This window comes from Balaenoptera acutorostrata, chromosome 16, assembly GCF_949987535.1.
Source record: "Balaenoptera acutorostrata chromosome 16, mBalAcu1.1, whole genome shotgun sequence".
Taxonomy (NCBI): domain Eukaryota; kingdom Metazoa; phylum Chordata; class Mammalia; order Artiodactyla; family Balaenopteridae; genus Balaenoptera; species Balaenoptera acutorostrata.
In genome coordinates, this window is record NC_080079.1 from 58,740,768 (window position 1) to 58,763,232 (window position 22,465).

Sequence of the window (22,465 nt, forward strand, 5' to 3'; positions counted from 1 at the left end):
TACCTGGTGTACCCAAATCTCTACCCTAGTTAATGAGGCTTGACATTAAAAAGCTGTCTTTTTTTCTTTTCACTGAGAGACAATTGATCATCAGGCTTGTTTATTTACTTTTTTTTTTTTTCAGTAGGAAACATTTTTTTTAATAGATCTTTATTGGAGTATAATTGCTTCACAATACTGTGTTAGCTTCTGTTGTACACCAAAGTGAATCAGCCATATGCATACATATATCCCCATATCCCCTCCCTCTTGAGACTCCCTCGCATCCTCCCTATCCCACCCCTCTAGGTCATTGCAAAGCACCAAGCTGATCTCTGTGCTATGCTGCTGCTTCCCACTAGCTAACTATTTTACATTCGGTAGTGTATGTATGTCGATGCTACTCTCACTTTGCCCCAGCTTCCCCCTCCCACCCTGTGTCCTCAAGTCCATTCTCTATGTCTACATCTTTATTCCTGCCCTGCAACTAGGTTCATCAGCACCATTTTTTTTTTTTTTTAGATTCCATATATATGTGTTAGCATACAGTATTTGTTTTTCTCTTTTTGACTTACTTCAGTCTGTATGACAGACTCTAGGTCCATCCACCTCACTACAGATAACTCAATTTCCTTTCTTTTTATGGCTAAGTAGTATTCCATTGTATATATGCACCACATCTTCTTTATCCATTCATCTGTCGATGGACATTTAGGTTGGTTCCATGTCTTGGCTATTGTAAATAGAGCTGCAGTGAACAATGTGGTGCATGTCTCTTTTTGAATTGTGGTTTTCTCATGGTATATGCCCAGTAGTGGGATTGCTGGGTCATATGGTAGTTCTGTTTTTAATTTTTTAAGGAACCTCCATAATATTTTCCATGGTGGTTGTATCAATTTACATTCCCACCAACAGTGCAGGAGGGTTCCCTTTTCACCACACCCTTTCCAGCATTTATTGTTTCTAGACTTTTTGATAATGGCCATTCTGACTGGCAAGAAGTGATACCTCATTATAGTTTTGATTTGCATTTCTCTAATAATTAGTGTTGTTGAGCATCTTTTCATGTGCCTCTTGGCCGTCTGTATGTCTTCCTTGGTGAAATGTCTATTTACGTCTTCTGCCCATTTTTTAATTGGATTGTTTGTTTTTTTGATATTGAGCTCCATGAGCTGTTTGTATATTTTGGAGATAAATCCTTTGTTGTTTCATTTGCAAATATTTTCTCCCATTCTGAGGGTTGTCTTTTTGTCTTGTTTATGGTTTCCTTTCCTGTGCAAAAGCTTTTAAGTTTCATTAGGTCCCATTTGTTTATTTTTGTTTTTATTTCCATTTCTCTAGGAGGTGGGTCAAAAAGGATCTTGCTGTGATTTATGTCATAGAGTGTTCTGCCTGTGCTTTCCTCTAAGTGTTTTATAGTGTCTGGCATTACATTTAGGTCTTTAATCCATTTGGAGTTAATTTTTGTGTATGGTGATAGGGAGTGTTCTAATTTCATTCTTTTACATGTAGCTGTCCAGTTTTAGCAGCACCACTTATTGAAGAGGCTGTCTTCTCTCCATTTTATGTTCTTGCCTCCTTTGTCATAAATTAGGTGACCGTGTGTGCATGGGTTTATCTCTGGGCATTCTGTCCTGTTCCATTGATCTATATTTCTGTTTCTGTGCCAGTACCATACTGTCTGGATTACTGTAGCTTGTGGTATAGTTCAAAGTCAGGGTGCCTGATTCCTCCAACTCCGTTTTTCTTTCCCAAGATTGCTTTGGCTGTTCGAGGTCTTTTGGTTTCCATACAAATTGTAACATTTTTTGTTCTAATTCTGTGAAGAGTGCCATTGGTAGTTTGATAGGGATTGCATTGAATCTGTAGATTGCTTTGAATCTGTAGATTGCTTTGGGTAGTATAGTCATTTTCACAATATTGATTCTTCCAGTCCAAGAACATGGTATGGTATATTTCTCCATCTGTTTATGTCATCTTTGATTTCTTTCATCAGTGTTTTATAGTTTTCTGAGTACAAGTCTTTTGCCTCCTTAGGCAGGTTTATTCCTAGTTATTTTATTCTTTTTGTTGCAATGGTAAACGGGAGTGTTTCCTTAATTTCTCTTTCTGATTTTTTGTTGTTGGTGTATAGGAATACCAGTGATTTCTGTGCATTAATTTTGTATTCTGCAACCTTACAAATTCATTGATTAGTTCTAGTAGTTTTCTGGTGGCATCTTTAGGATTTTCTATGTATAGTATCATGTCATCTGCAAACAGTGACAGTTTTACTTCTTCTTTTCCAATTTGTATTCCTTTTATTTCTTTGTCTTCTCTGATTGCAATGGCTAGGACTTCCAAAACTATGTTGAATAAGAGTGGCGAGAGTGGGCATCCTTGTCTTGTTCCTGATCTTAGTGGAAATGCTTTCAGTTTTTCACCATTGAGAATGATGTTTGCTGTGGGTTTGTCATATATGGCCTTTATTATGTTGAGGTAGGTTCCCTCTGTGCCCATTTTCTGGAGAGTTTTGATCATAAATGGGTGTTGAATTTTGTCAGAAGCTTTTTCTGCATCTATTGAGATGATCATATGGTTTTTATTCCTTAATTTGTTAATGTGGTGTATCACATTGATTGATTTGCGTATATTGAAGAATCCTTGCATCCCTGGGATAAATCCCACTTGATCATGGTGTATGATCCTTTGTTGTTGGATTCTGTTTGCTAGTATTTTGTTCATGAGTTTTGCATCTATGTTCATCAGTGATATTGGTCTGAAATTTTCTTTTTTTGTGATATCTTTTTCTGGTTTTTGCATCAGGGTGATGACGGCTTTGTAGAAATTATTTGGGAGTGTTTCTCCCTCTGCAATTTTTTGGAAGAGTTTGAGAAGGATCAGTGTTAGCTCTTCTCTAAATGTTTGATAGAATTTGCCTGTAAAGCTACCTAGTCCTGGACTTTTGTTTGTTGGAAGATTTTTAATTACAGTTTCAATTTCATTACTTGTGATAGGTCTGTTTATATCTTCTAATTCTTCCTGGTTCAGTCTTGGAAAATTGTACCTTTCCAAGAATTTGTCCATTTCTTTGTGGTTGTCCATTTTATTGGTGTGTAGTTGTTTGTAGGAGTCTCTTATAATCCTTTGTATTTCTGCAGTGTCAGTTGTGATTTCTCCTTTTTCATTTCTAATTCTGTTGATTTGCATCCTTTCCCTTTTTTTCTTGATGAGTCTGGCTAATGGTTTATCAATTTTGTTTATCTTCTCAAAGAACCAGCTTTTAGTTTTATTGATCTTTGCTATTGTTTTCTTCATTTCTATTTCATGTATTTCTGCTCTGATCTTTATGATTGTTTTCCTTCTACTGACTTTGGGTTTTCTTTGTTCTTTCTCTAGTTGTTTTAAGTGTAGGGTTAGATTATTTATTTGCGATTTTTCTTGTTTCTTGAGGTGAGATTGAATTGCTATAAACTTCCTTCTTAGAACTGCTTTTGCTGCGTACCATAGGTTTTGGGTTGTCGTGTTTTCATTGCCATTTGTTTCTATGTATTTTTTTATTTCCTCTTTGATTTTTCCAGTGACCTCTTGGTTATTTAGTAGCACACCATTTAGCCTCCATGTATTTGTGTTTTTTACATTTTTTTTCCTGTAACTGATTTCCAATCTCATAGCGTTGTGGTCAGAAAAGTTGCTTGATATGATTTCAATTTTCTTAAATTTTCTGAGGCTTGATTTGTGACCCAAGGTGTGATCTATCCTGGAGAATGTTCCATGTGCACTTGAGAAGAATGTGTGTTCTGCCAGTTTTGGGTGGAATGTTCTATAAATATCAATTAAATCTATCTGGTCTATTGTGCCATTTAAAGCTTGTGTTTCCTTATTTATTTTCTGTTTGGATGATCTGGCCATTGGTGTAAGTGGGGTGTTAAAGTCCCTACTATTATTGTGTTACTGTCAATTTCTCCTTTCATGGTTGTTATCATTTGCCATATGTATTGAGGTTCTCCTAACATTTATAATTGTTATATCTTCTTCTTGGATTGATCCTTTGATCATTATGTAATATCCCTCCTTATCTCTTGTAACAGTCTTTATTTTAAAGTCTATTTTATCTGATATGAGTACTGCTACTCCAGCTTTCTTTTGATTTCCATTTGCATGGAATATCTTTTTCCACCCCTTCACTTTCAGTCTGTATGTGTCCCTAGGTCTGAAGTGGGTCCCTTGTAGACAGCATATATATGGGTCTTGTTTTTGTATCCATTCAGCCAGTCTGTGTCTTTTGGTTGGGGCATTTAATCCATTTACATTCAAGGTGATTATCGATATGTTTGTTCCTATTACCATTTTCTTAATTGTTTTGGGTTTGTTTTTGTGGGTCTCTTTCTTCTCTTGTGTTTCTCGCCTAGAGAAGTTTCTTTAGCATTTGTTGTAAAGCTGGTTTGTTGGTGCTGAATTCTCTTAGTTTTTGCTTGTCTGAAAAGCTTTTGATTTCTCCGTCGAATCTGAATGAGATCCTTGCTGGGTAGAGTAATCTTGGTTGTGGGTTTTTCTCTTTCATCACTTTATGTATATCCTGCCACTCCCTTCTGGCCTGCAGAGTTTCTGCTGAAAAATCAGCTGATGACCTTATGGGGATTCCTTTGTATGTTATTTTTTTTTTCCCCCTTGCTACTTTTAATATTTTTCTTTGAATTTAATTTGTGTTACTTTGATTAATATGTGTCTTGGTGTGTTTTTCCTAGGGTATATCCTGTATAGGACTCTCTGTGCTTCCTGGACTTGGGTGACTACTTCCTTTCCCATGTTAGGGAAGTTTTCGACTATAATCTCTTCAAATATTTTCTCAGACCTTTTCTTTTTCTCTTCTTTTTCTGAGACCCCTATAATTCGAATGTTGGTGTGTTTAGTGTTGTCCCAGAGGTCTCTGAGATTGTCTTCAATTCTTTTCAATCTTTTTTCTTTATTTTGCTCCTCAGCAGTTATTTCCACCACTTTGTCTTCCAGCTCACTTATTCGTTCTTCCGCCTCAGTTATTCTGTTATTGATTCCTTCTAGTGTATTTTTAATTTTAGTTATTGTGTTGTTCATCTCTGTTTGTTTGTACTTTAGTTCTTCTAGATCTTTGTTAAACATTTCTTGTATTTTCTAAATCTGTGCCTCCATTCTCCTTTCTAGATTCTGGATCATCTTTACTATCATTACTCTGAATTCTTTTTCAGATAGATTGCCTATTTCCTCTTCATTGATTTGGTCTTGTAGGTTTTTACCTCGCTCCTTCATCTGTGACATATTTTTTTGCCGTCTCACTTTTTTTTTTTTTTTTTAATGAGTGGGGTTGTGTTCCTGTCTTACTGGTTGTTTGGCCTGAGGCTTCCAACACTGGAGTTTGTAGGCTGTTGGGTAGATCTGGGTTTTGGTGCTGAGATGAGGACCTCCGTGAGACCTCACTCCAATGAATATTCCCTGGGGTCTGAGGTTCTCTGTTAGTCCAGTGGTTTGGACTCGGAGCTCCCACTGCAGGAGCTTCAGCCTGACCCCCGGCTCATGAACCAAGATCCCACAAGCCGTGTGGGGTGGTTAAAAAAAAACGAAGTAAAAAATAAATTTAGACTAGGCAACTAATAGATATGTTAGAAAGAATATAAAAATAAAAATATAGATGAATCGACAACCAGAAGGTACAACAGTACCACAATAGTAAAAAAGAGGAGGAGGGAAAAGGAAAATAAAAGAAGAGGGGAAAGGCCTTGGCTGTGGAGAGCGGGGCCTAAGCAAGGGTGAGGTTTGGGTGGTGGGCGGGGCCAATGCTCAGGACCCACTGGGCTGGAAAAGGCCCTGGGGGCTGTGGGGGGTGAGGCTTAGGCTCAACGGAACAGCAGGGGCCCAGGCGTTCCCCCCACCCCTGGTCTCAGAGGGCAGGGGACCTCACCTGGGGGCCCAGCAGACTCCTTGGCCCGAGTGGGCGGGGCAGTCGCCCTCTGCTCCTCTCCCACTCCTCCCGAGGGCCCCTCCTGCCTGCCTCTCCTGATCTCCCCGGCCTCAGGGGCACCAATCTTGTCTGGCCTCCACTTCTCCTCCCCCCTCAGTCCCCCCACGTCCTACCAGTTCACTTGGGGGTTCCTCCCGTCTCCTTGGGCGTCAGGGTCCTCCACCAGCAGCCGGCAGGTGCCCTAGTTGTGGGGAGACGCTAACTCGGCATCTTCCCACCTTATTTACTTTTCTAGGATGAGGGTTGGAGGCCAGAGTAACCAAGGGATGATTCCTTCCCAAAAATACAGGGAATCAAAATGTATCTCCTCTCCCTCAAAGCACATATTTTCTGAAAGGAATTTTGGCCAGCTTACTACATCATTTGCTTGCTTGCTAATATTATATGATTATAAATCCTGAATACACTGGGGGCAGGTCTCAGATCTCCCTGAGATAATACCTCCTCTCCAACCAATAAACAACCTGGCTCTGTATCTTAAGGGCAAATTTATTAAGGTCCTCTTCCAACTGAAATACATTCTTCTAGGGCTGGGAAGAAAGAGTCCATTCTCTTCTTTTTCTCAGACCTCTTCTTTATGGTGGGTAGTGGATATCTATAGAACTCTTAAAGAGTCTTCAAGGACAAAAATATTCAAATTCGATCTTGCCCTGATCTGTGACCCATTATTATCAGCAAGTGCCTTTTTATTTTAGCATTTTTGACTGAGCTCAGTATTTGAAAGGTGACCTGCTGGTTTACAACACCTCTCACATTCCAACAACCCAGCAACCGAGATGTTGTTCCGAGCTAACTGTTCTTCTCCTTTTAAGATCAGATATGACAGTTCCTATAGTAATCTAGCGTGTTCATTGAAGATAACTTTGCAGGATGTCTTCACATGATATTTGTCATTTGGTGTAGCCTAAAAGAAAATTCTCAGGAATAAATAAATGCAGTGAGAGTCTTCCCATCTTAAGTGGGATTGGAAGGCCTATTAGGAGGGCCATGGTAGAGATCCTGAAGACTTAATAATAGGTCTCTGGACCATAGAGGAGGGATTGCTATCCTACTGTCTTTGTTCTGAACATACAAATGAGAAATATCAGAGAAATTTCAGAGAAAGAAATACTAAGAACTAAATAAAGTTCACTCTTTAATGCTTGAAATAGATGGTTTAAAAGGTAAACTCACTTTACAGTAAATTTTGGAATTTCAACTTAGTTTTATTTTCTATCTTGAATTGATAAGATTATTCAGGGAAAATGGCTCCACTGCACAGATAGCCAACTATGCCTGGGACATTGTCCTAATTTTATGCAGTCATTCTTGTAGAAACCCAAATGCCTCCCTGAAATCAGAGGTGCAGAATCTCTATCAGAGATAGAATCTAGACAATGGATATGGGCCAAGATGCAGGATGATATTTCTTATGCTGTAAGCTTGTTAGAGCTGCCTGATTCTATTGTAATTCTTGAGGTTATTGGTAAGGCTCTGCCCGTCCACTGGAGGGGAGGCCTCTGTAGAGGCATCTTTCTTTTCCACTAGTAAAGAAGGCAAGAGAGGGTGACTGTAGCTCTGATAATTCCAGACAAGTTTATTAAGATGCCTATGAGCTTGAGGCTCTCATCTAAGGAGTGTGGCAGTTGGGAGGTGAAGGTAGGGGTGGGGGAGAGCATCATTGGACAGTTAGTGCAAATACAGTTGTCAAGGCAAGGAGAGAGGGTGTTGTTTAGTATTGAAATCATGTATTCCAGATGCGGGCATTTGGTAGTCAATCTGCTCTGAAGTGACATGCTGCTGAATCTTTAAAGGGCTTCAGCCAGGGAGAGCAAAATCTGATTGGGCAAATTGCTAAAATATTTAAAGTGCAGCCTGTTAAAGCTTTTACTGCGAAGAGCATCACGTCAGAAGTTGTAGTCAGAAAGAGCGAGTAATTGGCTTTCCATCCTCATGCCAGTCAGTCAGCATGAGGCTCTATTCCTATTCCTTCCTCTTCATTGCCAATGCTAATAACAACACTTCAGGGTGTGTGCATGTGTGTGTGTCTCATGGAGAGACTGGATAGCTGGTAAAATGAGAATAGAAGGAGTGAGACATCCATAAGAAGGAGTGAGACATCCATAAGAAGGGAGGCTAAATCCACAAAATGATGTGAAGTCCATTTTAGAAAAAAGGGAACGGGAGAGAAAGGCAGAATTACTACCTGACAAAGGTCACCTGCATGTCCAGGAGGTGGTGGTGGTTTGAGGTAGTTATCTTTCAAAGGATGGGTTCTGCAAGCAAAAGAGTGGCCTTCAGTGACAACCACTTCCTCTGCATCTTTCAGCTCCTCTGAGATGTAACGCAGGGGGCACTTTCCATTTATAATTTATCACATTTTCCACTTCGGTTTTCCTGTCCTTTTCTCCCCAGGCATGACCCCTTGTTAATTCCCGGCAATGATCAGATTGACAACATGGACTCCAACGTGAAGAAGTACGACTCTACTGGGATGTTTCACTGGTGTGCACCCAAGGAGATAGAGAAAGTCATCCTGGTGAGTGACAGATTGCAGAATTGATGCCATCCGCTTCTGTCCCAGATTATGTTTACTAGGAATGAGATTTTCCTAACTGGATGGTGGGGTGATAGTCCCTGCGCCTGATTATTTTTGATACTTAATATTCAGGACATATATTGAAACAGCTGGAACTCTCATCAGAACATGACCTGAGAGTGGAATTTTCAATCACTGAATATGTATTGGCTCATTACCATAGGGTGTGAAATGCATCATGGGAGGCAATATGTACCGTAACTCCTGTGGACATGGCTCTGGGGCCAGAGCCTGCCTGTGCCATTAGCTGTGTGGCCTTGGACAAGTCAGTTGAGCACTTTATACTGTATCTCTTATGTGTAAGAAGATGGAATGAGAATGACCCTAACTCATAGGATTGTAGTGAAGATTAAAACCCATACGTTTTAATAAGTTTATAGGACTCCATAAACTTACCTATTATTATTATTATATATTAGATGCCATGAAGAAATCTGAATGCTACCTGTATTGTCGTTTGTTTATAACAGTGTCATGTATCCTTCTAGATAATTGATTTGCATATCTGTGATCCTTCTTAGCACATGATATAGGCAGGCAAATCACATTTGCTGATGATGACAAGGGTGACCATGGGCCACCTTGGGAAGGCTGGGGCTCAGAGCCCCGTTTCCTGGTTGACTCATCTCAATAGCAGCAGTGGGCTTCTTCTGGTCTGTCCCAAGAATGTCAGCGTAGATAACAATCCACTCTACTCTTTAGACTTGTCCGATTAACAGCTTCAGGCTTTAATGCCTTCCTCGGCTTTCCTACCGTTTATTGTCTTGCTAATCCATGAAAAATGGATTAATAATCAGGAAGTTCAGATGGAAAGGTTCTTTCTCCCTCGTGCTTTCTAATCCCCAGATTGCTGTGGCCTGCTCCTTTATGTCAACCAGGAAAATCCTATCATTTCTGCTGTCATGGCCACCCTTCCTAAGAAAGGACTGTTCCACTTCCTCAGAATGGCTTTGTGCTCTAATCCACTAGATTTTTCCCAGTGTTTTATCTGAATGTGTGTGTGATTTCTCAATTTAATTTTAATCGAGCATTAAGAACCAATACAGCTTTGTGCTGGAGGCTATCTGGGAGGTGTGAAAGTTACAGACAAAAGCACAGAAAGTCAGAATCCTTAGGAAACAGCCCCTGTCCAAGGAGTGCAAATGGTTTTCATCACAAAGCTGCTCCATGTATTTACATTCTGATGTTGTATCTGCCCCACTTTTGCTCTAGGAATATAAACTCATCCTGGTGTTACCCACCTGGGGACAGGTCAAAGGCTTGGTTGGCATTGCGGGATCCAAGGTTTTAACGGCTTGCCTAGATAATCCTGAGGAGTGCAAAGCCCCCTGCCGGCACCAAAGGGTTTAGTGAGGCCAATTACTACTCCCCTCACCTGAAAAATAACATCGTTTAACAAAACATATATAACAAACCTATTACATGTTGGGCACTGTTCTTGTTGCTGGGGGTACAACCCCTGACAACGACTGGTCTCACAGAGCTTCTGTTCTAGTGGGGGCAAAGACCAGATCTCCAGGTAGGCAATGAATATGTAATAACGTTTGAGATGTTGATAAAGTGCTATGAAGAAAATAAAGTGAGGTCATAGGCTAGAAAGGGACTGAGAGGTGCTGTTTAGACGGTGTGACCCAAGAAGCCCTCTCTAAAGTAACCCTGCACAGAGATGAGAATGCTTGGAAGAGCCAGCAACATGGGGATGCTTTCTGGGCACAGGATACTTTCTGCTTTGGGGGTTAGAAAACATGAGATGGCCGTAATTTTGAGGAAATGACCATCTAATTAAAAGATATAAATGTACCATGAAACAATATATTCAAAGCTAAGCGTTACAAGGCACAAAGTGCTGTTTGAATCTAGTATGTGTTTAAGTGGCTGGGGAAGTCTTATTGGATACAAACAGTTGATCTTGGAAGGGGTTTATGGCTATTAAGGCCCCACTTGGACTAGGCCTTGAAGAATGTGTAGGAAACTCAAGATACACACATAAGTAGTTTCTCTATTGCGTCTTAAACCCGGCAGAATCAGTCTCCCCAAGGCTGAGTCCCAGGAATTGGGATCTTTACCAGGTTCTCCAGTTGATATTGCTGTGGCTGGTCTAAGGATTGGTGTTTTGGTCCCCAGATCTAATTTCCTGTGGTCAGCACCTGTGCCTTGGCCACTCTGTTAATTGATGCCTTCCCTACCTTCCTATTCTAGATTTCCAGCCCCTTTTCTGGACCCGCTTGGTATTCCTCAGGCTTGCTGAAGGGAGCTAGCCTCCCAGATGACCTGGTCAAGTAAAATTAATCAGGGCTCCCATCACAGCACATTACAAGCTGGTTGACCCTCTGCTGGTGGTACCTAGGCACACACACTTCCATGCAGCCAAGATAACTAACTCCAGGCGTCATCCATGAAGCAGTGTTGTGGGGTGTGACTCCCTAGTGGGTTCTCCTTGGTCACCATTTATAAGACATTTTTTATGCCCTCCGTCTGAGATGTCCCTGTACTGTTGCAGAGAGAAACCAATAATGGTGACAGCCCCTGCTTTAGTCTAACGATCAGGGAGTGAAAGCTTGCCTCTTCCTCTCCTTGGGGGTTACTGTAATAACCCTGACATTATCGTGAATTGCAATATTGGCATTTAAACAATCAATACACTGGTCAATTCTAGGGATTAAATCGAGCAGAGTTTGATATGTGCAGGGGACATTCATATGCCTCCCCCAAAAGCATCGTAAGCCACATGGGGCCACCCAGACATGCAGTGGGTGGACAGGGAGGAAGAAAGCCAAGATGGGAGGCACCAGAGCAGAAAGAGGCAGAGAAAGGCGCACAACTGGCCTCCTGTGTTACTTTCTGCATGAACACAGTGAGCAGAGGGGCCAGCGGTAGCTAATCATGTGCATTTCCTGGGAAGCTCTAACTGGGGTGATTTCTTCTCTCATTTGTCTCCTTTGTAAATACAGGCCTAAAGCTGGGGGAAGACATGGGTTTGTTGCCCTCGCTGTTCTGATCCTTTTAGTGGCTGTTTGGGAGTCTTCCTCTGATGACTTAACATGGGTGGCCACTCCAGTCATGTCCCTGGAAACCCCAAGGCAGCAGTAGACATTGATCAGCAAACTCTCTCTGGGAAGGGTCCTATAATAAATAATTTAGGCTTTGCTGGCCATACGGTCTCTGTCACAACTAATCACCTCTGCTTTTGTAATGCAAGCTGTGACAAAGTGAAAGAGTGGCATGGACATATATACACTACCAAACGTAAAATAGATAGCTAGTGGGAAGCAGCCGCACAGCACAGGGAGATCAGCTCGGTGCTTTGTGATCACCTAGAGGGGTGGGATAGGGAGGGTGGGAGGGAGGGAGATGCAAGAGGGAAGAGATATGGGAACATATGTGTATGTATAACTGATTCACTTTGTTATAAAGCAGAAACTAACACATCATTGTAAAGCAGTTATACTCCAATAAAGATGTTAAAGAAAAAAAAAAAACAGCCACAGACAATACCTAAATGAGTAAGATTGGCCGTGTTGCAATAAAATTTGGTGGAATTTGAACTTAATATAAGTTTCACATATTATGAAATATTCTTCTTTCGATTTTTTTTCAACCCATTTTCAAACATAAAAACCAATCTAAACTCACTGGCCATAGAAAAGCAGGTAGCGGACCAGATTTGGTCCATGGGCCAGAGTTTGCCAGCCCCTGGCTCAGGATATCATGTTCTACCTACTGATGCAGTGATGTCCTATGAGATCCCAATGATGAGTCTAGAATTTGGAACTCATTTCTCGAGCCGAGGCCAGCATGGGTCTGACTGTTTTATCATCATCTCAGCAACAGAAGCCGACAAGACAGCTCATTTTATCAACAATTTCCTGGAAACCAAGACTTCCTTTTCCAAATGACATAAATATTGCTATTCCCTCTTATTTTCCCCCTGAAAGTTCTGCTCTTATGTATGGATGGCATATCTTCCTTAAATCTTTTCTCAGAGAAGGTAGTGATATGTGTGAATATATGTTTGCATGCACTTATTCCACCAATGTAATTTATATACACATACTCTAATTATAAATATATATGGCATGTATATAACATGAAGAAATTAAAAAAATAATAGCACATAGTAAGCACTCAGCAATTGTTTACTTGTTATTTTACACAAGTGATTTTTTTCAGTCCTTTTCACAACCCCATGAGGTCTTCTCTCCAATGCCTGTGCCCTTCTCCCTCTGGCAGACTCGAAGTGAAGCCGCCATGACCGTCCTGAGTGGCCACGTGGTGGTCTGCATCTTTGGCGATGTCAGTTCAGCCCTGATTGGCCTCCGGAACCTGGTGATGCCACTCCGTGCCAGCAACTTTCACTACCACGAGCTCAAGCACATCGTGTTTGTGGGTTCCATTGAGTACCTCAAGCGGGAATGGGAGACTCTTCATAACTTTCCCAAAGTGTCCATATTGCCTGTAAGTCCAAGGTCACATTATCAGTGCTTTCTTCTTCTTTTCATTCACAAAAGAAAAATCCCAGATGGATAGAGTGGTTGTAGCTTTGATCATGCCTCTGCTTCTTCATCTGGTTATGGACCTGAGGACTCAGCCCTTCCCCTATGCTCTGTCTAGGAATATCCAAACCCTGGGACACCTTATTAAAAGGGATTTGCAGCCAAGTTCAGTCACTCACCAGGCATGGAGTTTAGCTGGTATCAAACGTATTAACCGTATCAGTGTCTATACAGTCTCTCTCTTGCCTACCCAAACCCAGCGCTTTGCAATATTATAGTACTTATAGCAGAATTTACATAAGGAACTATTTATATCACTTTATTTATGACATTATGAATGCTTGGAGAAATCTTATTTTACCATGTTCTGTTTTTAGCTAAATGTATTTAACAGAGTTCTTTATTTCTGTTGTACAAAAGGCCAACCCCTTCTGCTGGCCAACCCCTCCCTCCCTCCCAGTCATTTAAAAGCCCAGTAATGTTTTCATGAGATTGTGTGTGTGTGTATACATGTGTGCATGTGATGTTCTTGATTACAAAACACTAGGACCCAAATCTAAAAGGAACAATTTGGGACTCCACAATTTAATGAGAGGGCATGGGATACGTGATCTGGGAGTCACATAACTAACTACTTCCCAATCGTTAATCAATATATTTTCCATAAACTTGAAAATAATTGTAGAGCACTGTACATTTCAACCTTTGATGTAGTTCTCCAGGTCACAAATCCATGCAAATATCACTTACACTCCAAACGTTTTTCTTGGAAGTTCACATCCCTAAAACAGGAACACAAATTTCATTCTATATTTTAAGAAGTCTGGATTTTTTCCCACTTACAGAGCTGAAATTTGTTATTTCTATTATCAGCTTCTAGAACCTCGGAAATGGGAAAAGAAGAGTCAAGTAATATAATTCAGTAAGGAAGACATAAGAATCAATCCACAAGTAATGCCCATTCATAGCTATCAATACCATGTGTCCTAACGTATGCCTGGCTCAGTGGACACTCAATAAATATATAAAGAAGTGAGAAAAATATAGACAGATATCTTTTGGCTGCTGGGCCCCAAATTCACTGACTTAGTGAACACATGTGGTTAAAAATAGTCACCTGCAGAAAAATAGTCATATACATAAAAGAGCATAAACAGATATATACCTAATTTCAGAAACATGATAGTTGTGATTACATATTTCCATGATTATTTTCCTACATGTGCTCTTCCACATGGTCCTTGGGAACAATGGACTAGGGTCTAAAAGTATTTTGTAAAGAGCTTATTAGTTTTCTGGGGTACAGGAGTCTATGTATGTGTGTATGTGTATAGTGTTGGGTGTGTAGGTGTGTGTGTGATGTTTTCTGTGTGTGTGTGTTTGTTGTGTGTGTTTCCTTCTGTATGCTCTTGTACACATCCACTCATCTGCCTGCATCTATATGAATGAGTTTTCCTATCTGCAGGGCCTTTTCAAACCCTCCAAAATTTATCACACTTGAACACAACATATTGGTACAAAATGGGCCTTCACCTATGTCTCCACATATTTCATTGTTTAAACAGGGCCCCAGATATAGGACCAGCCCAGAGAAACACAAGGTGTTTCTATGTGTGTCATTTGTATTTCTTGAGTTTTGAAATCATGCGTGTACAGCTGCACAGGGATTTTCTTATATCACAATTACTGGTGGATCCCCTACAAGGTGAAAATTAAAAGAATATGCTGTAGGCAATTGAGGCTTATACACTGGTGAAATGATACAGGAAGTTGGTCAGACTTATTTTGTACCAAAAGACCCCAGTGAAAAGGGGGAGACTTCTCCTTCTCTCAAAAGATCCTCCTCCGGAGCTTGGAATTAGTAGCTTCCCAGCCCCGTAGCACCGAATGCCTCTTCCCCCATAATTCCACTTTGCAGTTACAGTTTGGAGGCTGGGAATAGAATCCTGACTGCCACCGAGTCATAAAAGAGGGCTGATGGGCTTGATCTCTGCAGCCAAGTCCAATCTTCTCAAAGCCCCCTTTCCAGGAAAGAGAACGAGAGGAAGGCATCCAGAGACATAAGCAGTTGACAGACCCTCTCCCTGCACGGTCAGTGAGCTGAAGACAGCTCAGGTCTCCATGAAGGCAAGTCAGAAGCTGGATTCAGGCTGGAGGATCAAGGAGGCTGGTGGCTGGCGGTGAACTCCAAAATGATGCCCTTGGGGCTCTATCACATGGGATGGCCTGATTAGTTCTTCTCTGGTCCCCCCCACACCGAGGACACAGAGCAGGTGGGGGTCATGCCCCTCTCCTCCAACCCTAACCCTTCTATTTGACCAGTGACTGCATTCCTGGCCTCTGTCATTACCTCCTTGATCTGGGAATTTGTTTCCACTGTTTTTTGTTGTTATGGGATTTTAAAAAAAATCTGTTTACTGGCTTATTTATTTTTAATTACTCCAGTAATATACAAGTATGTTCTTATTATAAAATATTCAAACAAAGCAGATGTATATAAAGTCAAAAGCAAACTTTTCCTTCACCCCCAATCTTATTTCCCTCCCTGGGGTAATTACTGTTATTAGTTTAGTGTGTACTTTTCCTGAACTTTCTGAGTGTACGTACATTTATAAATACATTCATACATATATAGTTCTATTCTATGGGTTTCTTTTTACATAAATGAAATCATACTTTTTGAATTGTCTAGAACTTGGTTTTTTTATTTGTTTCAATTGCTCCTCTGTCTTGAGATGCTTCCAAGGCAATACCTACATGGAGAGGTCTTTCAATCCCTTTACCTGCTGCATAGACTTCCATTGTATATATGTATCTGATAGTGTATTTAACCATGCCTCTGTTCTTGGACAGTTAGGTGATTTCCTTGTTTTTCTCTTGCTGAAAATATGCATTAAAATCATACACCTGAAGCTTCACCCCTTTCCGTATCCTCTTTGCAAGATGCACATTAATTCCACTCGCTCCCACATCCTCCGAATTCAGCCCCACCTCATCACACCGTGCTGCCTGGCTATTTCCTCTCGGCTGCCTTGGGAATTCTAGTTGGAGCTGCTGTCTTTTTGCCTGAGACAGAAGTGACCTGCTATTAAATAAACAGGCATTTGAAAGCCACCCCCTCGTTACATTCTGAAAGCCAGAGGTTGCCACAGGACAGTTACTTAAATCAAGACAATTTCCAGGCAGGAAGAAGATATAGAACCGTGGCATAATTCCTCTCCCTCGTTAGTTAGTAATAGCTTGATTGAGTATCGAGAGCGACCCTAAAATGCTGCCATCAGCACCGACTACCCTTTAGATTAACACACAACTCCTATTCCCTTGAATGTAGTTAGGCCAGCTTAATGTCAAGGCATAAAAAAGATACTTGTTAAATAATTTCCCAAAGCTCCGGCTCAATCTTTAATTTGTTTTTATTCTTTTCCCCCCCTCTTTCCCTCTTGTTCCTCAGTCTCACTTTTGCTTCTTTTTTTTTTTCTCTCTTTCCTCTATGCCAAAGGGTACGCCGTTAAGTCGGGCTGATTTAAGGGCCGTCAACATCAACCTCTGTGACATGTGCGTTATCCTGTCAGCCAATCAGAATAATATTGATGATACTTCGCTGCAGGACAAGGAATGCATCTTGGCGTCGCTCAACATCAAATCTATGCAGTTTGATGACAGCATCGGGGTCTTGCAGGCTAATTCCCAAGGTAAGGACAGCCTCTCTGCTATGCCTACGGGGGACAGGGGCTGGCAAGAGGGATATCCTTCACTCTGTAATCCAGAGAGGCTCGCAGCAGCCTGCCTGGTAGAGAAACACACCGTGGCTGCCATGGCTTTCAAAGGGGCATCTGCTGCCTCTTCTTGCCAGCCCGGGCAGTGGGCTTGAGACCCTAACACCCACGCTCTCAGTAGGCTGTCTTCCCCAAAACGAATCCAGCCTTTAAATGCCACCCCCTCAGCCTTCCCAAACAGTGGCTTTAGGACCAGGGTCGCCAGCTAAATGTCAGAGCACTGAGATGATGCTGGCTGAACAATCCCCCGCGTTTCTCCCCAGCATCTGTTTTTGCCTTTGACCTGTGTTAAGCTTTGCCGTTGTTACAGCTGCATGGGGGTGTTGAGCTTTGCGTTGTTATCGGCTGACCAAGGGACAGTGGTCTCTGGAGGGTGGGGGGGTATATGGACACTGAAAGCCATTTCGCAAAAGGTGACACTTGTCAGCCCATGCGTTCTCTATAGGAGGCATGACGGTGTTAAATGACACACATCTGCCATCTCTGCTCTGCCCTGATCTTCCCTGTCATTTGCTCTGGGATCCTGGGCAGATGGTTCCAAGTGAAGATGTTGTCTAGGAGTCTCAGAGAGGCAGCACTGCAAAAACCCTGCAACAAACCACCTCACTAATCAGGGCCTTGGCAGGATGGGATGTGAAGCATTTTCCGCCGAGTAACACCTCTGTGTGGGCTTGCCATGAACTGTAGGATCATTGTCATAGGCGGTCTACTGGATAGGTGGCATCGGGTGCCTGATAGGGACCTGAATGCCATCATTCCAGGAGTAAAGATAGAGGGCGTACAGCCCACAAAAACTATAGCCGCTGGGCTATGAAGCACCATCTTACTGATATGATAAAGCTCAGCTTGATCCTGCCGCCTAGACCTACGTGCTACATTATCTTTTGCCAACTCAGCATGACTACCACTTCCTTCTAAGGTCCCCTCGACGTTGCAGCAAAGCCAGAAACAATCGTTTCTAGAAGCCCCTTCTCTGCCTGGTTCTGGGCTGGAGTCCGCCAATGAGAGAGGGACACTAGGGTGAGGTCTGGAAAGTGGAAGAGAAAAACAGGTCTTGATTTTTGGAGGCAGCTTCAGGGTTCAAAGCAGCTCTCAGGGGAAGCTTTGAGAACCACTGGCTTTGCTACTAGAGATGGAGACTGGTGTGTGGGCTTCCCCGAGGGTCCTGCGGTTCACAGCACCTTCTGGTGAAGTTCAAGAGAACCTTCCCCTTGGTGCTGCAAGTGAAATGGCTAATGGTGGCCTCTTTGACTTTTGCTCCTCCAGCCCTGCCCATGGCTGTGTCAACCTCTAATTTTCATCGTACCTGGAATAGAGTGGCTTCTATTCTTGACATAACCCTGGCTGATACAGCCTGAAGCTTGGTTTTGACATCTCCACTCCAGCCTCCTCTGCCTCCCCCCCAAATCTAAATCTTGGTCTCCATTTGCTCAGCTGTGCCCGCAGGACAGAGCAACGCGCCGAGGCCCTAAGAAAGGAGCCTTAACTCTTTCCTGCGTCCTGCACGACCTACTCAGGGAGCCGAGGTGACAAAGGATGGGAGGAGACAGTTAGCTGGCCTTCTTGGAGGGGGAAGAGGCAAGCTAGCTTTCGGTTCCTGCCCCTAAGTACTTGATCTTCACTGTGTGTCTTCCCACCCACACCCCAGCATGGGCATCACCCAGGGACTGTTAGAAATGCAGACTCTCATGCCACACAGACCTACCGGGTCAGAATCTGCATCCTAACAGCGTCCCCAGGTGACTCGTGTGCACTGCTTTAAGGCACAGTAAATCTTTACACTAACAACACTGGGTCCAGTGAACACACTGACCAACCCCATTAGATGCGCCTCGTCTCCTGGCAGGAGCTAGCAGAGGGAATGGAAAGAAGTAGAAGCAGGGGAAGTGCTCCCTCCAGGTGGAGATGGAACCGAATAGGGGGTGGAGGGGCAGGAAAAGACTCCCTTTCCCCAGCATGCCTGTTTCCTCGCAATTCAATAATCATGATTTTCAAGGTCCTAGATTAGAATCTCAACATATAATATAGTCACATATGCATCCGACATAGGTGTTCCTTCCAGCTCTCTTAAACCTTATCCCAGCCTGTCAGATCCTTTTGATGGCCAGCTGGTAAAAAAATGCTTCCCCTCCCCTCTTCAAACACTTTCTAGATTCTCAAAAGCCTTCTTTACTGTTTTTATCACAGGAATAAGCAAGAATAGTAGGTCTTGCAGGGAGAGAAGGAAGAAAGGAAAAGAGAACTCATTTTTTCCTGCAAAAAAAAAAAAGGGGGCTCTTATTTTGTACACGCGCGCGCGCGCGCACGCGCACACGCACACACACACACACACACACACACACACACCCAGAAGGGGCAGAGGATGTGCCCTGTGGCCGGTGGTGGTTTTCAGAGACTCCTGGTTGGCAGTGGAGTGGAGTGTACATCCCCCAGTAGCCAGCAAGCATTCTGTTTGGCTCTCAATGAGAGACTGTCGAAGCTGTAGCCCCACTGAGTCCCTATTTCCCATCGTTTTCTTACTCTGTCTGCTCCTCTCTTGTCCTTGGTTTCTAATACTCCCCTTTGGTGACACTCTGACCTTCCGAAAAGCAGTGGTCCAGTGGCGGCCATCAACACGGGAGGTTGCTTCCTCCCCGATGGGTGAGCGTTGTAAGTTCACCTCTGGCTGCTCGCTGTACAGCCCACGCCTCAGGTTCGTCCCAGTCCGTGGGGTCAGATGGACGAGCTGAGATTCCCGGCTGCTCCCCCTCCTTGAGACCCTTGTGACCCACCGGAACGCCCACTGTCCTCAAATACTTCTGTCACCCTTCATCTGGGCATTTGGCATGACCAAACTCCAAGTGGATTGGAATTACGGAATACAAAATGGATTTCGTCTTACTATTTTCACTTCGGGGAACAAATCTAACTTCCCCATGAGAGGTAACTACAGAGATTTCTGGCCACTGACACCCCACCTTTCATCACTCTTTATTCTGTAGTCCTTATGAAACCCATTCCTCTGTTTTGTCTCGAGAGCTCTGTTACCATCTCTCCAGAACACAGCAGGACAGAACTGTGGACCCAGGACAGATGTGTGTACTCTTGGGCCAGAGTATTCATGCAACCTTATGGCGAGTTGTTCTAACATGAAATGAAACAAGAAAATGTGTCTTAACATTGAGGAGGTAGAGCCTTCACTGGGATTTGTGTTCAGACACTTGCCACTGCATGTTATTTGCTCTCCTAGACTCACAAAACCTCTTTTCCCTCTTGTCTTTTCACATTCCCTTTTAGTGTCACTGTTCTAGCCCACATGGTGTCAGGACTGGCCCAGCCTAGGGATTCTGGACCAGATACTTTCTGAAAAGATCTGAAATGTGATGGCTGATTGTCAGAAACAATTACAGAGAAAGGTGGCATACCCCATGCTGGACAGTATATCCGATGTGACAGTTGGGTCTATGAGATGCAGTTTTAATATACAGCAGGCAAGACTGCAGTGACAATTATATAAAGCAGGTGAAGCCACTTCTTGCTGGTCAGCAAACATCAGCTCAGAACCACTTTACAGCTCTTTACCAGCAACTAAGTGCCTTTATTTACAGAGCGCCTGTCACTTCCCTTTGGCTGGAGAGCTGGTGTATTATTTAGCACGCATTTATCTGGGGAAAACATTTCAATTTAAATCAGCTGGTACAACGGTGGCTCTTGCCAGACTCTCTCCCTGTGGTTCTAAAAGACAAGAACTGAGTCAGATCTTGGAAAGGCGGGTGAACAGAGGGAGGAAGGGTCTATTCTCAGAGAGCCACTTGAATCAGAACCTGAAAGGAAGACTCATGCGATTGAGTTTCCCATTATGCTTTTTTTGTTGTTGAAGTATGATGGTTGATTTACAATGTTATATTAGTTTCGGGTGTATAACATAGTGAGTGATTCAGTATTTTTATAGATTATGCACCATTTAAAGTTATTATAAAATATTGGCTATATTCCCTGTGCTGTACAATGTATCCCTTGTAGCTTATTTATTTTATACATAGTATCAGAAGTTTGTATCTCTTAATCCCCTACCCCTATCTTGTCCTTTTCCCTTCCCTCTCCTGACTGGTAACCACTGGTTTGTTCTCCATATCTGTGAGTCCGTTTCTGTTTTGTTACATACATTCACTTGTTTTATTTTTTACATTCCACATATAAGTGATAACATAGAGTATTTGCCTTTGTCTGACTTATTTCACTGAGCATAATACCTTCTAGGTCCAACCCTGTTGTTGCAAATAGCAGAATTTCATCCTATTTTGTGGCTAATATTTGTGTGTGCGTGTGTGTGTGTATGTGTATATGTGCCACATCTTCTCTACCTACTCATCTATTGATGGACACTTAGGTTGCTTTCATATCTTGACTATTGTAAATAATGCTGCTATGAACATTGGGGTGCATGTATCTTTTTGAATTAGTGTTTTCGATTTCTTCAGATATATAGCCAGGAGTGGAATTACTGGATCATGTGGTAGGTCTATTTTTAGTTTTTTGCCATTATGCTTTTATATTGAGTTATGAAATGAGCATTTATAGTTTCTTCCTGCTTAACCTTCCAGTAAGGGTAAGTCTTAAGGGAAAGAAAGAGGAATAAGTGAGTGACCACTATGTGTCAGGCACTATAGCACGCAGGACACAAATGGCTACCATATTGGACAGTGCAGGTCTAGAGTATAGGCTTACTGCCTTGCTAAGGGTTTAGATTTATAGGAAGATGATGATTAAATCCATCTTTGAGAAAGATAGCAGACAAAAATATGAGCATGGTTTAGAGGTGGAAAGAGATGGTGGCATGAGCTATATGAGAAGACTACTGCAATGGACTAGAAGGGATGAGATGAGGGCTGACAGGACAACTTAGTGATGTTAGTTGTGAGGACAAGACAGAAATTGAGATAGATTTGAAATAGAATAGCTGTTGAAGACTAGTTGGTGGGAAGGAGGTATGGATAAGCAAGGGTTAGGAATTGGGAATGCGTTTCGAGGTTGGCCACGGGGTGGATGTAAAAATGATTAAGTTCGCAAAGGACCCAGGAGGAGAAACAAGCTTGGGGCAGAAGGTAAAACAATTAGGTCCTGGTTCATTTGAGTTGAAATTTTCTGGAGAATATCCAGTGAGAAATAAGAACATATGGTTACAGGGATAAAGTTAGGTTTGAAGCTATAGACTCAGAGGTCGTTGGTGATGGACAGTGTATGGGCCTTGAGAGTGGATATTTCCCAGGGAGACAAGGCAGGGCAACTAAGAGAAAAGGGGCCATTGTGGAACCTTGGGAAACATCAACCTTGAAGGGACAAACAGAGGAAGAGAATCCAGTGAGAGGGGCTGAGGACACAGATTTTGGGGGGTAGGAGTGGGTGGTATGAAGGTAAAGGAGAAGAGGGTTGAATAAATTCCAGAGTCGCGATCTAGGATGTATCCTAATTATTTCTCGCTGTGTGTGTTTTCTTGAGCAGACTCTGAGCTCTTTGAGAGGCAAAGACTCTTCCTTATCTTGCTAATCTTCGTGTCCCCAGTCCCTCTAGCGCAGGACCTGACGCAGAGTTGGCATGCCAGAGGAATTTGCTGGGCTGAACTGATTTGAAAGGACACAGTGATTAGCACTGTCAGATACTGCAGAAAAGTCAAGTAGATGAGGGC

The 22,465-nt window shown here is 42.5% G+C and overlaps 1 protein-coding gene across 12 annotated transcripts in view; it reads left to right on the top strand.

Annotated features, from left to right (window-relative positions):
• The window catches only part of KCNMA1 (potassium calcium-activated channel subfamily M alpha 1), a 751,659-nt gene that overhangs the window by 665,666 nt on the left and 63,528 nt on the right, over positions 1–22,465 (top strand). For all 12 annotated transcript variants that reach the window (XM_057531254.1, XM_057531255.1, XM_007166550.2 and 9 more), the window contains 3 exons: positions 8,348–8,471; positions 12,762–12,986; positions 16,524–16,716. In XM_057531254.1, the coding sequence (XP_057387237.1) occupies positions 8,348–8,471; positions 12,762–12,986; positions 16,524–16,716 (542 nt within the window). The remainder of the gene's footprint in view (positions 1–8,347; positions 8,472–12,761; positions 12,987–16,523; positions 16,717–22,465) is intronic.